The sequence below is a fragment of the Bufo bufo genome, chromosome 3 (assembly GCF_905171765.1).
Source record: "Bufo bufo chromosome 3, aBufBuf1.1, whole genome shotgun sequence".
Classification (NCBI taxonomy): domain Eukaryota; kingdom Metazoa; phylum Chordata; class Amphibia; order Anura; family Bufonidae; genus Bufo; species Bufo bufo.
The window spans coordinates 276666628-276684761 of record NC_053391.1 but is presented as its reverse complement, the minus strand read 5'-3'; the positions used below and the strand labels follow the sequence as shown (position 1 = coordinate 276684761).

The window sequence follows — 18134 nt, the reverse complement described above, 5'->3', positions numbered from 1 at the left end:
GTAAAAAGATCAGAGAGAGGCAAAGAGCATTATCAATCATGTTAATGCTCCGTGTCTCTTCTGTCCAGAGCGGGGTTTGGCATTATTTCACGCAGTGGATTCCACACACGGCCTCCGCTCGTGTGTGGAATCCATCCTGGCTGGATGAAAAAAAGTAGAGTAAATGATTTTCATGGCCATTGTAAATATCGCCAGTTTCTTAGGGTTCTGTGGTCAGTCGAAACATGTGAGGTACAAATGTTTTTTCTGCATTATGGGCATTGGAAAGCCTGCCTTCGTACATAGCATTGTCAGTTCCTCTCTGGTGAATGTGCATTCGGCAGATTTTGTTTAAAATATGCCTGCCTTTGAAAATCAGTCCCATCCATTTAAATGGAGTCATTTTGGTGGTTAAATAGCACAGACACTTCTGTGGCAAATCTCCCATGTGTGAATCCACCCATTTTAATTTTACCTGTATTTTACCTGTATCCCCATCAAGGCATGCATATAATTGATTGGCACAATATAGTAGTTGCCACATATAATATAGGTGAACATGATCTATGTTCCTCCTGTTAAAAGATAAAAGTAAAGAAAATTTTTCCTTTTAAGATGCAGCCCACAAAATATATGGGATCCTATTTATGAAGGATAAATACACTGTGCAGTTACTTTTATGTCTGTTCATACAAATTAAGGGGCCTATATACACTGTAATAATGCGCACTTCAGTTTTATTGCTTGCAAATCTATTAGCTACGTACTTGTCTTGGAAAAAGAAACAAATATTCAGTACAGAAGCTTGAAACCTACGTTTAGATGGATGGTTTAAATGGCTGGACCACTGATTGATTTAATTTAAACTCAGTGATTTGCAAATCTTACAATCAAAATGTAACATACCATAAGATCTTTAATCTACATTTGGACTGTATAAAGTGGTATATCACAATTAGTTGAATCATACACTTTATTGGACCATGGAAAGGCATCTTTAGGTGCAATTGCCATTGAAGCAGAAATCTTAAAGTGTACCTAAACTTTCATAATTCAGTACTATATGTGATAATAGTGAACTTTGTAATATATTTTATTAAAGAAAAGCCTGACTGATCAAATCCATACACAAAAGTCTCTACACTGGAGAGACGCAGGTGCAGCATCCAGTGAGTGATTTATTTTACCTCAGAGCTGGATAATTGTGCACCTGATGGTCCAACTCTGGGGAGAGATAAATCACCTGGTAGTAGCTGCAGCCGCTTCTAGTCTCTGTCTGGCTCTGCAGCTCGTCCTCCTTCTCTCATCTTAGATTTTAATGGCTGTGTACAGACTTCGGCCTCATGCACACGACCGTTGTGTGTTTTGCGGTCTGCAAATCGCAGATCCGCAAAACACGGATGGCGTGTGTGTTCCTTTGCGCAATTTTCGGAACGGCACGGACAGCCATTGATATAACTGCCTATTCTTGTCCGCGAAACGCGGACAAGATAGGACAGGTTATATTTTTTTTGCTGACCACGGAACGGAGCAACAGATGCAGACAGCACACGGAGTGAATGGGTCCGCATCCGAGCCGCCAAAACTGCGGCTCGATGTGGACCCAAAACAACGGCCATGTGCATGAGGCCTTCTGTGTATGAATTTGTTCAGAGACTGAACAGAACAGGGACATGGGAGGGAAATAAATGTAGAAGCAGGAATTTTTCTTTTATAAAATATGGCACAAAGTTCACTGCTATTGTCTACACTACTGAATTATGAAAGATAAAATATAAGATTAGGTACGCTTTAATAGAGCAAAATGGCACAACACAACAAAAACACTTTTCTATGTGCAGTTAAATTACTATGTAGAAAGTAAATTAAAATCTGTATGGGGTTAATAAATCAGATTGAAAATACATGGAAAATCTAGCTGAGATGTACTCATACCCCATAGTGCGGACTAAATACTTGATCTAAGTATAAGCTTTGTGCGGCAAAAATGCTGCACATGTGGTGGGAGTGCAAGAGGATACAAGAAGTTTTTGCCCTAACTTCCAGCCTTAAGGTCAAAGAAATATCCACAAATCGAGATACAGCACTTCTGAACATTAGTCTAAGTCATAAATAAGATTTTTGCGGCAGCCAGAGCAGGAAAAACAACAGTAATGAAGTTTGCTGAATAGTGGGGCAGGGCTTAGTAGGAAGGGCATGGCCTGAGATGCAACATTTTGTACCACAAACTGCACCAGATATTCTGGTAGAAAATTGGTCTCAAGGTAGCCAACCAATAGTTGGGAGTTAGATAAAAGTGTCTGTCCCTGCACCAGATTTATCATCCAGCCTGAGCCAAGTTTACATCATCTGTACATTTAGTAAATGCTCCATATTATTATTATTATTATTATTATTATGAATAATGGTTGGAAAGGAGAGTAGAGAGAGACAAAAACAAAAAGTCTGGGAATTACATGTAGATGCTAACATGGAATAATATTATGTATTATAAAAGCTTGCTTTAAACAATAGGCCATTTTCTGACAATCCTTTTTACCATTATTTACAGGAGAAAGTTGAATATATATTTCTGTTTATTTTCACAATTGAAGCATTTTTGAAGATTGTAGCATATGGACTCATATTACATACAGATGCTTATCTTCGCAATGGCTGGAATATCCTTGACTTCACAATTGTGTCTGTAGGGTAAGTAATTCTTAGTATTCACTCCAATCATTTGTTGTGCCTTTTACATTTTTCATTGTCCTCTCATTGCATGGAGACAATTTTCATGGTAATATTTAAATCATCATTGAGACAATCTACTTTTCTTTGTGCTTCCAATCTAAGAGCTATAACTTTTGTGTATATTTTTGTGTCAATGTAGTTGTATAAACTCAAAAATTCCACTATTGGTTCTTTGTGTTTACTTTTTGCCTTTTACTATATGGTAAAAGTATCATATTAGTCTACTTTCACACTCGCATTCTGTCTTTCCATTTGTGAGATCTGTTCAGGGCTCCCAAGTGGTCAAAAACGGATCAGTTTGCATTCTACTGCATTCAGAATTTAAAAGGATCCGCTCAGTTTGTATCAGTTCAGTCTCCATTCCACTTTGAAGAAGGACACCAAAACGCTGCTTGCAGCATTTTGGTGTCTGTCTGATGAAACTGAGCCAAACGGATCCGCCCTGGCACACAATGTAAGTCAATGGGGACACAATCTGGCACAATAGAAAATGGATCCGTACTACATTGACTTTCAATGGTGTTCAAGACGGATCCGTCTTGGCTATGTTAAACATAATACAAACGTATCCATTCTGAATGGATGCAGACGGTTGTATTATCTGAACGGATCTGTCCATGACGGATCCGCACAAAACACGAGTGTGAAAGTAGCCTTAAATGTATTATATGGGTGAGAACAATTACAAATATACCGAATATACTCTTTTTTTCACATTTTAGTAGTAGTGCGGCCCCTTTCAGAGAACATATTTATTTTTCTATGGATGAAGGAACAAAATTGAGAGGAGAATTTTTGTTGAAAATTTATAGGGATTTTGTCACCATGGAAAAAAAAACTTAATTTATAGTAATGGCTGGATAGCTCAAAAGACATATAAAAAGCCATTGATAGAAAAGTTAAACAAAATGGAATAAACTTGAAAAAAAAACAGAAAAGTCTACTTCTTAAAAAATATAATGTAACTCCTTAAGACTGTTCTATTTTCGGCCTTCAGAACCAAGCGATTTCCTTATTTTTCCATTGACAAAGGTGTATGAGGAGTTGTTTTTTTGCAAAACAAGTTCAAATGTTTATTGAGGCTATTTTGGTTAAATATATTTGATTTACTTTATTAATATAATGACCTTCAATTCTACCATTGATAATTTTTATGCCTTTTTTCCAGCACATGCACCTTACGGTAAAAATAATGCATCTTTATTCTATAGGTCCATAGGATTATGGATATACCTTTCTTATGTTTTAGTATGTTTGCAGAATAAAAGCATGTTCTATTGAAAAACGCATATTTTATTTTTCTGTCTACATGAAGGCTTGTTTTTGCAGGTCAGACTGCAGTATATTATGGCACTATTTTAGGGTACATGTAATTTGTATGATCTTTAGGTTTTAAGTGGGAATGAAGGAAAAAAGTGCAGGGAAATACAGGGACTTTTTCTATATTATTAAACATTATAGATCTTATTCTAGAAGCTGCAATCCTTTTATCACTTATATCAGGGGGCGTGGCCAGGGTCTCAAAAGATCTGGGGCCCAAGCCCCAATGCATATGGCCCAATTCTCTAATTCAGTCAACTGCCCCTCACCCCCCATTCCCCCCCCCCCCAACCCTGGCAACTACAAGCACTGAAGACATTTTACTGTACTTGCTATACAGCTATACAGCAGCACATACCTTTCATATCCAGGGCCTCCCAGGTGATGTCTCCTCTGATGTAGATCTTCTCTGTCATCTCATCATCTTCTCCATTCAGTCTGGACAACTTCTCTCAGCCGTGCCTCGTCTCTGCAGAGTGTGACATACAGACATCTTAGCTTCCTCACTGTAACGGATCTCCTGGCACCCCGACCGGGCACCTCCGTCGATGGATGCTCCTAGTGCTTCCCGAGGACTCCAAGCACTCCACTTGACACCATAAGCACTGCAGACCCCACGAACCGCCGAAGCTTGGTTGAGGTCTCACCGTCTCCTACCCACCCTGGACCTACGACAAGGCTCCAAGCTCCAGTGGGTGAACCTCTCCTAAATCCAGAGAGCAGGAACTAGCACTTACAAGAGCTAAGAGTTATAGCCAGGGGAGTATACAGCGTATAGCAATCCCCATACACATGAGACGAGGCTCTACGTTGAATGTAAAACAGGAACTCTTTATTGAACACACAGCATTGACTTATATACACATGACATACTGAGGACATGACATAGCAGCCAATCCTGTACAGTTTAAACACAAAACTAACTCTATTCAACAAACACAATGGCATTGTCTGTGACGCAATTAACAAACACACTGGCATTGTCTTTGACGCAATCAACAATGAACATGCAAACAGATATCTTCACCCCCTCCATAATGAATGAATGGGAAGAGGAGACACATGTGATGGGATTATCTCCTGAGTGTATCATAGGAGTCGGCTGTTATTATAATCAACTATCTTAATCCCATCACTAACACAATCAGTGGGAGTCTCAGTACAGAGTTAACCCTTTTTGTGTTGCTGAATCCACACAATGCCTTTTTAATGGGCAATAGGAAATATGTGGCATATAAATTACACACATAAATCAGGGTTCATAGTTCCTTGTAACCCCAAAAGGTCTGAGGGGGTCTCCATAGTTCTCGGTCCATAGTCTGTAGGAAGGAGGCTGGCCCTCAGGCTTCTCCAGCAGCTCCAGTGATGGTTCAGTCCATCACACTCACTTTTCTGTACCCCCAAATACTATCCTGAAGAAAAGTGAGTGCCATACAGATAATCTTCCTCATAGTAATACTGCTCCTCGTAGTCCCACAAATAGTAATTCCCTTCTAGAATGCCCTCATTAGTAATACAGCCCTTTACAGTGCCCCCAACAGTTATAATGCTACCAAGAGTGTCCCCATTAGTATTAATAATGCCCTTACAGAGCTCCCAGTATAAATAAGGCCCCCCATTGTTCCCCCAGTGGTATTAAAGCGCTCTACAGACCCCTCAGTAGTAATAAGGCCCCCATAGTTCTCTTAGTAGAAATAATACGGATCTATAAGTCCCTCCTATAGAGTCCCCAGTAGTAATAAGAACGCCTAATGTCCCCTGGATTTAAAATGCCCCCACAGTGCCCCCAGTATTTATAATGCCCCCTACTGTTATAATGCCCCCACAGTGCCCCCAGTATTTATATTGCCCCCTACTGTTATATTGCTCGCCCTGAAGTGCCGCCAGTATTTATAATTCCCCCTGCAGTGCCCCCTGTAGTTATATTCCTACGTTTACTGTTCTTAGAAATTATAATTCCTCAGCCCCTCCCCCATACTGTCCCATGTAAATAACATTCTTTCTCTCCTCTGCCATAGAGTCCCATCTAAATACCATCACACCATCTCTCCAGCCCCCTCCAAAATACAGTCCCATGTAAATAACATCCCTCTCTATCTACAACCCCCTCCAAAATACAGTTCCATGTAGATAACATCACACCATCTCTCCTGCCCACTCCAATGTACAGTCCCACGTAAATAACATCACCCCCTCCCTAGTCGCCTTCAACATACATCCCCATGTAAATAACATCACCCCTCAATATTCAGTCCCATGTAAATAACATCACTCCCTCCCCGAGACACCTACAACATACAGTCCCATGTAAATAAAATCACCCCCTCCCCAGGCACCTCCAACATGCAGTCTCATGTAAATAACATTACCCCTCAACATTCAGTTCCATGTTAATAATATCACTCCCTCCTACAGCCGTCTTCAACATATAGTCCCAGTAAATAACATCATTGTGCCCCAGCCACCTCTAACATGCATTCCCATGTAAGTAACATCACCCTCTAAACTTTCAGTCCCAAATAAATAACATCACTCCACCCCACTGTCCCATGTAAATAACTTCCCTCCCTTTAGCCCTAACATACAGTCCCAGTTAAATAACTACAACTCCCAACATTGCTCTGCCTCTCACACTGAAAAATCTACACCTCAGCTTCTTCCCAGGATTTCTCTTCATTGCTGAGTCATCTCCTGCACTGATCACATGATGGCGACATCATCGCAGGTCCTTTTCAGCTACTGCATTTAGAACTGATCACATGGACTGTGATGTCATCACAGGTCTTTCAGCTCTCGCAGGGCATTAGATTCAATTGTATTGCCGTCCTGAGTATGGCAATACAGTTGGATCTATCGGGCAGGCAGGAGATTTGGGGCCTGGTACAAAACATCAGGGGCCCAGGCCCCGAATGTTTTAATCTAGCAAAGCCCCGGACTTATATAATGCATTGGAATACTTAGTATTTTAACTTATTATTGCCTCTTAAAGGGACACTAAACCAGAAAGGCCAGGAAGTTTAGAAGGAAGGGGCTGGCTTTAGGCTGACCATTTTGTTGCAAGAAATGCCTTAGTTAGAGATGTTCCTAGTAATAACTTGGAACAGAACCCAAGTTCAGTACGAAGGTTTTATACAGTAATAATTTATTCCCAAAGTTATTACATGAAGTCTTGCGCGACTTTGCGAAGTGATAACTCATCGGAGCCAATACATTCTAATACTCTATGGAGCGGGAACTCTGTACAGTATTAAAACAACATTTTTTGCGAATCGACTTTGGATGTACCATGCAAAGTCGATTCGCTCATTCCTAGTTGTGATCATATGTTATCGTAACAAAGGTCTTATTGTTTGTTTTAACATTGCCTGTGATGAAAATTAGATGACTAATGAAAAGTGATCTCTATTAACAGGAATTGTCCGACTGTAACGGGGTCAGACCTTACAGACAAAAATCCTTTAAATCCTCTAAGAGGCAACAACTCACTCTCCCTCTAGCTTGCCTTGCACCTAGCTCCTTGAACATCAACATTCTCGTTTTGGTCTCTTCAGAGTTGCAGAGTTCACCAATTGTGAATGTGGTTATTTCAGCAGATATCATTACTATGGCTTCCTCTGTATGATCAGTACCTGTCAGTCTGCAACTTCTTCAGCAGTATGCCTGCCCTTACTACCAGTATGCCATTCCATGCCACTCCAAGTATTGCACAGTTTCTTGCATAGTTTTGCTAACAGGCTTCAGGCTGTCCTCAGTTACAGGTCTTTCTATTATACATAAACACCAAACATGTTTCCCCTACTTGAATAACACTAACCTATATACACAGCAAGTTATAACACCAATAAAAGTATACAGTTGCAAGAAAAAGTATGTTAACCCTTTGAAATTATATGGATTTCTGCACAAATTGGTCATAAAATGTGATCTGATCTTCATCTAAGTCACAATAATAGACAATCACAGTCTGCTTAAACTAATAACACACAAAGAATTTAATGTTACCATGTTTTTATTGAACACACCATGTAAACATTCACAGTGCAGGTGGAAAAAGTATGTGAACCCCTAGACTAATGACATCTCCAAGAGCTAATTGGAGTGAGGTGTCAGCCAACTGGAGTCCAATCAATGAGATGAAATTGGAGGTGTTGGGTATAGCTGCCATGCCCTAAAAAAAACCCACACCAGTTCTGGGTTTGCTTTTCACAAGAAGCATTGCCTGATGTGAATGATGCCTCGCACAAAAGAGCTCTCAGAAGACCTACAATTAAGAATTGATGACTTGCATAAAGCTGGAAAGAGTTATAAAAGTATCTCCAAAAGCCTTGCTGTTCATCAGTCCACGGTAAAACAAATTGTCTATAAATGGGGAAAGTTCAGCACTGCTGCTACTCTCCCTAGGAGTGGCCGTCCTGTAAAGATGACTGCAAGAGCACAGCACAGACTGCTCAATGAGGTGAAGAAGAATCCTAGAGTGTCAGCTAAAGACTTACAAAAGTCTCTGGCATATGCTAACATCCCTGTTAGTGAATCTACGATACGTAAAACACTAAACTACAGGGAGTGCAGAATTATTAGGCAAGTTGTATTTTTGTGGATTAATTTTATTATTGAACAACAACCATGTTCTCAATGAACCCAAAAAACTCATTAATATCAAAGCTGAATATTTTTGGAAGTAGTTTTTAGTTTGTTTTTAGTTTTAGCTATTTTAGGGGGATATCTGTGTGTGCAGGTGACTATTACTGTGCATAATTATTAGGCAACTTAACAAAAAACAAATATATACCCATTTCAATTATTTATTTTTACCAGTGAAACCAATATAACATCTCAACATTCACAAATATACATTTCTGACATTCAAAAACAAAACAAAAACAAATCAGTGACCAATATAGCCACCTTTCTTTGCAAGAACACTCAAAAGCCTGCCATCCATGGATTCTGTCAGTGTTTTGATCTGTTCACCATCAACATTGCGTGCAGCAGCAACCACAGCCTCCCAGACACTGTTCAGAGAGGTGTACTGTTTTCCCTCCTTGTAAATCTCACATTTGATGATTGACCTCAGGTTCTCAATGGGGTTCAGATCAGGTGAACAAGGAGGCCATGTCATTAGATTTTCTTCTTTTATACCCTTTCTTGCCAGCCACGCTGTGGAGTACTTGGACGCGTGTGATGGAGCATTGTCCTGCATGAAAATCATGTTTTTCTTGAAGGATGCAGACTTCTTCCTGTACCACTGCTTGAAGAAGGTGTCTTCCAGAAACTGGCAGTAGGACTGGGAGTTGAGCTTGACTCCATCCTCAACCCGAAAAGGCCCCACAAGATCATCTTTGATGATACCAGCCCAAACCAGTACTCCACCTCCACCTTGCTGGCGTCTGAGTCGGACTGGAGCTCTCTTCCCTTTACCAATCCAGCCACGGGCCCATCCATCTGGCCCATCAAGACTCACTCTCATTTCATCAGTCCATAAAACCTTAGAAAAATCAGTCTTGAGATATTTCTTGGCCCAGTCTTGATGTTTCAGCTTGTGTGTCTTGTTCAGTGGTGGTCGTCTTTCAGCCTTTCTTACCTTGGCCATGTCTCTGAGTATTGCACACCTTGTGCTTTTGGGCACTCCAGTGATGTTGCAGCTCTGAAATATGGCCAAACTGGTGGCAAGTGGCATCTTGGCAGCTGCACGCTTGACTTTTCTCAGTTCATGGGCAGTTATTTTGCGCCTTGGTTTTTCCACACGCTTCTTGCGACCCTGTTGACTATTTTGAATGAAACGCTTGATTGTTCGATGATCACGCTTCAGAAGCTTTGCAATTTTAAGAGTGCTGCATCCCTCTGCAAGATATCTCACTATTTTTGACTTTTCTGAGCCTGCCAAGTCCTTCTTTTGACCCATTTTGCCAAAGGAAAGGAAATTGCCTAATAATTATGCACACCTAATATAGGGTGTTGATGTCATTAGACCACACCCCTTCTCATTACAGAGATGCACATCACCTAATATGCTTAATTGGTAGTAGGCTTTCGAGCCTATACAGCTTGGAGTAAGACAACATGCATAAAGAGGATGATGTGGTCAAAATACTCATTTGCCTAATAATTCTGCACGCAGTGTAGAATGGATTTCATGGGAGGATACAACAGAGGAAGCCACTGCTGTCCAAAAAAAACATTGCTGCACGTTTACAGTTTGCACAAGAGCACCTGGATGTTCCACAGCAGTACTGGCAAAATATTCTGTGGACAGATGAAACCAAAGTTGAGTTGTTTGGAAGAAACACACAACACTATGTGTGGAGAAAAAGAGGCACAGCACACCAACATCAAAACCTCATCCCAACTGTGAAGTATGGTGGTGGGGGCATCATGGTTTGGGGCTGCCTTGCTGCGTCAGAGCCTGGACGGATTGCCATCATCGAAGGAAAAATGAATTCCCAAGTTTATCAAGATATTTTGCAGGAGAACTTAAGGCCATCTGTCCACCAGCTGAAGCTCAACAGAAGATGGGTGTTGCAAAAGGACAAAAACCCAAAGTATAGAAGTAAATCAACAACAGAATGGCTTAAACAGAAGAAAATATGCCTTCTGGAGTGGCCCAGTCAGAGTCCTGACCTCAACCCGATTTAAGATGCTGTGGCATGACCTCAAGAAAGCGATTCACACCAGACATCCCAAGAATATTGCTGAACTGAAACAGTTCTGTAAAGAGGAATGGTCAAGAATTACTCCTGACCGTTGTGCACGTCTGATCTGCAACTACAGGAAACGTTTGGTTGAAGTTATTGCTGCCAAAGGAGGTTCAACCAGTTATTAAATCCAAGGGTTCACATACTTTTTCCATCTGCACTGTGAATGTTTACATGGTGTGTTCAATAAAAACATGGTAACATTTAATTCTTTGTGTGTTATTAGTTTAAGCAGACTGTGATTGTCTATTGTTGTGACTTTGTGCAGAAATCCATATCATTCCAAAGGATTCACATACTTTTTCTTGCAACTGTATGTAGCTAAAAAAATAACTTTATAATCACACTTTATACACAATAAAGTTAAAAAGATTAAAAATGCACAAACGGTGGTGGCCCAGCAGCATGATAGAGTAATAAAGTTCAAGTGCAACAAAATACTGAGGTGGTATTATGATCCCAGCATAGGAGTATAATTTTAAGAGTCCATAGATTATACTAAAAAGAATAAATCAGAAAGGGGTGCAAAATGTAAAAAGTAGTAATTCATAATACCAACCAAAATATATAGTCCCATCACAGGTCAGACCACCAATGCGTCGCTTTCTCTTATACAGTCCTTGGGCTACTTCCAGGATGAACGGGTTAGGTGGCTTTTCTCTAACCATTAGCTCTGGTCTTAAAGGGGTTGTCCGCTTTTTACTATTGATGATCTATCCCCAGGATCGGCAGACTCCTGACACCCCCGCCGTTCACCTGTTCATACAAGTGCTGCCTTCTCTGCTCTGCTTACCCGCTCTCTGCAGCAATTGCAGTGGTGAGCAGGTGTAATTACAAGTAAGGATTCCCAATTCACTTCTATGGGACAGCTCAGTCTGTTCTAGTGAATACTACAGAGCCGTCCCATAAAAGTGAGAGAGGGATCTTGGGGAAGATTTATCAAACTGGTGTAAAGGAAAACTGGCTTTGCTGCCCATAGCAACCAATCAGGTTGCCCTTTAATTTTTCAAAGGAGTTCTAAAAAAATGAAAGGTGGAATCTGATCGGTTGCTATGGGCAGCAAAGCCAGTTTTCCTTTACACCGGTGTAATAAATCTATCCCCCCTGTGTTCTGGACTCTGTGTGACCTTTCTGTTACAGAATCATACTGACAAGTAAATCCAGAATGCAGGATCCCTCTCTCACATGGAGCAGGATTCCTGCAAGGGACACACTCGTGTGAAAGAGCCCTAAGACTCCTCAGTCTTCTGAGCTTGTGGCTTTGCTGCACTTGTCACACTATGATGCTGATCCTCCCCTTTTGGCTCAGGTGCTTTTAATTAGCAGAAGTCTGCAAAGGGTCTATAAATTCCTAGTTCACATGCGACGTTTGACGGCGGCCGTCGCTGCTTCTGTGCCGTGCCGGTGGAGTGATGGGACCCGGGGCCCAGGGCCCAGGTGGCCTCACTGTACTGTGGGGCCGCTGTGCGGCTGCTGGATCCCATTGCCTGCTGGAGCGGTGTGGAGGCGCGGTGGTCGCCGCACGGCGCCGCGCCATGGTTAGAGTAGGTTCCCACTTAAACAAGAGGCAACCTTGTCGCGGTAAGTGGGCCTATGCTCTTTGATCAAACTGTATACTAATGCCTCTTTATAGTGCATAGCAAATGATTGATAATAGTGCTATATAGCCATGTTTTATCAAATAGAAATGCTGAAAATTGAAAACAGTTGTCATATCAGAAGCATAGGAATGAGGATGTGCGATTTAGATTTTCTCTACATATCAATACACACTATGATGCTGTGTTGCTGTGTCTTGCATACTGACTGCGATTGACGTGTTTCCTGTATGCTGGCAGCTTGTGTTGTGTATGCTGGCTGCGGACCTCTGTGGGTGTGTGAACTAGGGTTGCCACCAGGCCGATATTTTACTGGCCAAGCCGATATTTTAGTCCCCCTACGGTGAGCGTAATTTTTTTTTGCTGGCAATCTTAATTGCCAGTATTTTCTTATAAGAAACGTTGCTAATGAGCGCTTCCATTGTGGAGCGCTCATTAGTACAGCCTTTGCCCCCCCCCCCCCACTTGCATTAAGGGAAAAAAAACAACTCGCCTCCTCCATTTCATTGCACCAGGGTGAACACTCGCTGCTGACTGAATGCACGGGACAGGACCTGCAAGACGTCATCACCCTGGAGCGCAGGTCCTGTCCTGAGCTTTCAGTGACCAGCGAGTGCTCACCAGGGCGTGATCAAATGAAGGTGAGTTCTTTTTTTTTTTTTTCTTATAGAAGCAGAAAAGGGGGCACTAATGGGGGGCATTATTCTTACTGGGGGGCACTAATGGAGGCATTATTAATGATGGGTCACACTAATAGGGGCATTACTCTTACTTGGGGGCACTATTAATTCTGGGGCATTACTCATGGGAGCGCACTCATGGGGGCACTACTATTACTGGGGGGGCACTAATGGGGGTATTATTAATTCTGAGGTGCACTAAAGGGGGCATTACTATTACTGGGGCGCACTAAAGGGGGCATTACTATTACTGGGGCGCACTAATGGGGGCATTACTATTACTGTCCGCACTAATGGGGACACTTAATTCCGGGGGCATTACTATTACTGGGGGGCACTAATTGGGGCATTACTATTACTGGGGGTATTAATATTACTGGGGGGCACTAATGGGTCAGTATTGATTCTGGGGGGCACTAATGGGGGCATTGCTATTACTGGGGGACACTAATGGGGCATTAATATTGCTGGGAGCCACAGTATGACAGCGACTTAAAACTAGAGATGGCCTTGCGATTCGCCCGTCGGTCTTTTCGCGGCAAAATTTGCTCCTTCGTGGTTCCCCAGACAGGCGAACATATGGTGATGTCCGCCGGCGCCATATTCTTTGCATTGTGCAGAACTTTGACCCATGACACATCCATCAGGTGGGGCGTCCTGTGGGCTGTCCTAGCCAATTGAGACATTTCAGCACATGAACACACCCCCTACCCTATAAATAAACCCGATCTGGCAGCCATTTTACATTCTGTTTTTTGCCAGTGTAGGGAGAGGTTGCTGTGTGGAGCAGGGACAGACTGTTAGGGACACCAAACGCTAGCTAATAGGGCCACAAAAGTCCTTTTAAGGACTGGTATAGGTGTGCTATCGATAGGTGTGACGTATACATAGAGGGGTGTGATTTCCTTATAATATACTTCCTAACATAGAATGTATATTATAGTGCATTTGTATTGTGCAGCAGTTGTGTGCGGTTCTGCTGTGATACTGCAGCTAGATAGAGGGACAAATGCTATTGGAATAACTAATTGCAACTGGTGTTATATACCTGTTCCCCCCCCCCCAAAAAAAAAAAAAAAGATTGAGGAGTGTGATATACCTATAATATACCTTCTAAGATAGAAAGTATATTATAGTGCATTTGTATTGTGCAACAATTGTGTGCGGTGCTGCTGAGATACAGCAGCTAGATAGAGGGACAAGCGCTATTGGAATAAGTAATTGCAACTGGTGTGATATACCTGTTTGCCCCCCCAAAAAAATCTGATTGAGGGGTGTGATATAATATACCTTCTAACATAGAAAGTATGTTTTATAGTGCATTTGTATTGTGCAGCAGTTGTCTGCGGTGCTGCTGAGTAGAGATGTCGCGAACATAAAATTTTCACAAATGTTCGCGAACGGGCGAACCGCCATAGACTTCAATAGGCAGGCGAATTTTAAAACCCACAGGGACTCTTTCTGGCCACAATAGTGATGGAAAAGTTGTTTCAAGGTAACTAACACCTACACTGTGGCATGCCGGAGGGGGATCCATGGCAAAACTCCCATGGAAAAATACATAGTTGACGCAGAGTCTGGTTTTAATCCATAAAGGGCATAAATCACCTAACATTCCTAAATTGTTTGGAATAACGTGCTTTAAAATATCAGGTATGATGTTGTATCGATCAGGTAGTGTAAGGGTTACGCCTGCTTCACAGTGACAGACCAAACTCCCCGTTTAACGCACCGCAAACAGTCCATTTGCACAACCGCAAACTCCCCATTTGCACAAGGTTGGATACCAAGCTAGCCATGTCCCGTTCCTTGTCCTCGCTGATGTCATTGAAGGTCTCTTCCTCCACCCAGCCACGTACAACCCCAAGGGTCCCCGAAAGGTGACAACAAGCCCCCTGGGACGCCTGCTGTGGTTGGTCTTCCACCTCCTCAAAGCCACGTTCCTCCTCTGACTCCTCTTCTTCAGACTCCTCTTTCTACGTTGCCTCTCTCTGTGTTATTATAAGGTGTGTTAAATAGTACTATTCCTATCTGTTTAATCCCTGTTACGTCCTCTATCAGGAAACGTGTATATGGCATCGATTTTAGGAACAGGGAGATGGAAAAAGAAGCTTGGTCGGTCCTCCTACTTCAAATTTGGGGCACTGCGCTTGTAATCTAATGTGCCACCAGATAGGAGTGGTGTGTTAAGTAGTTCTATTCTTATCAGTTTAATCCCGGTTACGTCCCCTATCAGGGGACATGTATGGAATAGATTTTAGACAACCGCAAAGAGTTGTCAATAGTTGACACACTCATGACATAAATTTTATACCTCTATGCGTCAATCTTGGTGTAGTTATGATTGTGCTCGTGCACACGTTTGGGAGATTGCAGGCGATGGGGGTTTTACAAAGCCTATGGTCGTGCTGAGGTAGTTCAGTGACAGTTAAGTGACCCAGAAAACAATGATTCTGCAGTGTGGGCCCATTGTTGGCCTAGTAGGCTTTAATGATCACCTTAGATGATCACAAAGAAAATTAATGTTTTTTCTATGCAAAATTATCCAGCCGATCGCTTTTGGTCTGTTCACAATGAAGCAACGACCTTATCATCTGGGGTGTGCCAACATTGCCATTACCAACACACTCATAGAGGTGGTTGCTTCATTGTGATACGCAAGACCCTTCACCACGACAAGGTAACGATCACGAAGGGGAATTGACACATGTATGTACCTTTTTTTTTGTTTGGTTTTTGAAGCCACAGTGTAGCACCAGAGGCCAGAAAAATCAGGTATTGTTGCAGCCGCTGCATCAAAAATTGATGTTTGTTTCCCAGGCAAAAAATACCCTAAAACATTGCGGCTTGAACCCTAGTTGGTGGCGGATAAGTCATGCAAGTCATCCGGCATTCAGAGATAAAATACAGCAGCGTGTGGACCATTTTTAGCCCAAGGCAGCTCATCTCATCAGGCCTTTTTTAGTCGAATGTATCGCCCACTGTCAGTCCCTTCGGGATCCATCCCTCATTCATCTTAATAAAGGTGAGGTAATCTAGACTTTTTTGACCTAGGCGACTTCTCTTCTCAGTGACAATACCTCCTGCTGCACTGAACGTCCTTTCTGACAGGACACTTGAAGCGGGGCAGGCCAGAAGTTCTATCGCAAATTGGGATAGCTCAGGCCACAGGTCAAGCCTGCACACCCAGTAGTCAAGGGGTTCATCGCTCCTCAGAGTGTCGATATCTGCAGTTAAGGGGAGGTAATCTGCTACCTGTCGGTGGAGTCGTTCTCTGAGGGTGGACCCCGAAGGGCTGTGGCGATGCGTAGGACTTAAAGCTCTGTATGTCCTCCATAAACAACACGTCTGTAAAGCCTCCTGTCCTTGCCGGCGTGATCGTGGGAGGAGGAGGAGGATTACTTTCACCTCTTCCCCTGTTAGATTCCCGTTGTGCTGTGACATCACCCTTATACGCTGTGTAAAGCATACTTTTTAATTTATTTTGGAACTGCTGCCTCCTTTCCGACTTGCGGTAATTCGGTAACATTTCAGGCCCTTTCTGCTTATACCGGGGGTCTAGTAGCGTGGACACCCAGTACAGGTCGTTCTCCTTCAGCCTTTTTATACGAGGGTACCTCAACAGGCACGACAGCATGAAAGACCCTATTTGCACAAGGTTGGATGCCGAGCTACTCATGTCCCGTTCCTCGTCCTCAGTGATCTCACTGAAGGTATGTTCTTCCCCCCAGCCACGTACAACACCACGGGTACCAGATAGGTGACAACAAGCACCCTGGGATGCCTGTTGTGGTTGGTCCTCCTTCTCCTCAAAGCCACATTCCTCCTCTGACTCCTCTTCCTCACAATCCTCTTCCAGCGTTGCCGCAGGTCCAGCATTGATGCTGATAAGGCTGTTTCTGGTGGTGATGGTGACCACAACTATTCCTCTTCCTCTTCCCACTCATCTACGGCCTGATCCAGCACTCTTCGCAGGGCACGCTCCAGGAAGAAAACAAATGGTATGATGTCGCTGAAGGTGCCTTCGGTGCGACTGACTAGGTTTGTCACCTCCTCAAAAGGACGCATAAGCCTACAGGCATTGCGCATGAGCGTCCAGTAACGTGGCAAAAAAATTCCCAGCTCCGCAGAGGCTGTCCTAGCACCCCGGTCATATAAATACTCGTTGACGGCTTTTTCTTGTTGGAGCAGGCGGTCGAACATTAGGAGTGTTGAATTCCAACGTGTCGGGCTGTCGCAAATCAACCTCACTGGCATGTTTCGCCGCTGGATATCTGAAAAGTGCGCCATGGCTGTGTAGGAACGCCTGAAATGGCCACACACCTTCCTGGCCTGCTTCAGGACATCCTGTAAGCCTGGGTACTTATGCACAAAGCGTTGTACGATCAGATTGCACACATGTGCCATGCACGGCACATGTGTCAACTTGCCCAAATTCAATGCCGCCAACAAATTGCTTCCGTTATCACACACCACTTTACCGATCTCCAGTTGGTGCGGAGGCAGCCACTGATCCACCTGTGCGTTCAGGGCGGACAGGAGGGCTGGTCTGGTGTGACTCTCTGCTTTCAGGCAAGTCAACCCCAAGACGGCGTGACACTGCCGTATCCGGGATGTGGAATAGCCCCTGGGGAGCTGGGGGGGTGCCGTTGATGTGGAGCAAGACGCAGCAGCAGAAGAGGACTCAGCCGAGGAGGTTATGGAAGAGGATGGAGTAGGAGGAGTAGAGGAGGTGGCAGCAGGCCTGCCTGCAAGTCGTGGCGGTGTCACCAACTCCTCTGCAGAGCCACGCATTCCATGCTTGCCAGCCGTCAGCAGGTTTACCCAATGCGCAGTGTAGGTGATATACCTGCCCTGACCGTGCTTTGCAGACCAGGTATCAGTGATCAGATGGACCCTTGCCCCAACACTGTGTGCCAGACAGGCCATTAATTCCTTTTGCACAATCGAGTACAGGTTGGGGATTGCCTTTTGTGCAAAGAAAACTTTGAGCCGGGTACCTTCCCACTTGCGGCCTGTCCCCAATAGCTACAAATTTTTGGAACGCCTCAGACTCCCACCACAGACACGCTGAATATCAGCGGTGTGTCACTCATGAGCTAAACTATAAGTGGTTGCTGAGATCAGCATAA

The 18134-nt window shown here is 43.3% G+C and overlaps 1 protein-coding gene across 1 annotated transcript in view; it reads left to right on the top strand.

The window, feature by feature from the left end:
- CACNA1S (calcium voltage-gated channel subunit alpha1 S) overlaps positions 1–18134 on the top strand; it is a 1092054-nt gene that overhangs the window by 110222 nt on the left and 963698 nt on the right. The window contains 1 exon segment of the mRNA XM_040424151.1: positions 2531–2670. Coding sequence (XP_040280085.1) covers positions 2531–2670 — 140 coding nt within the window.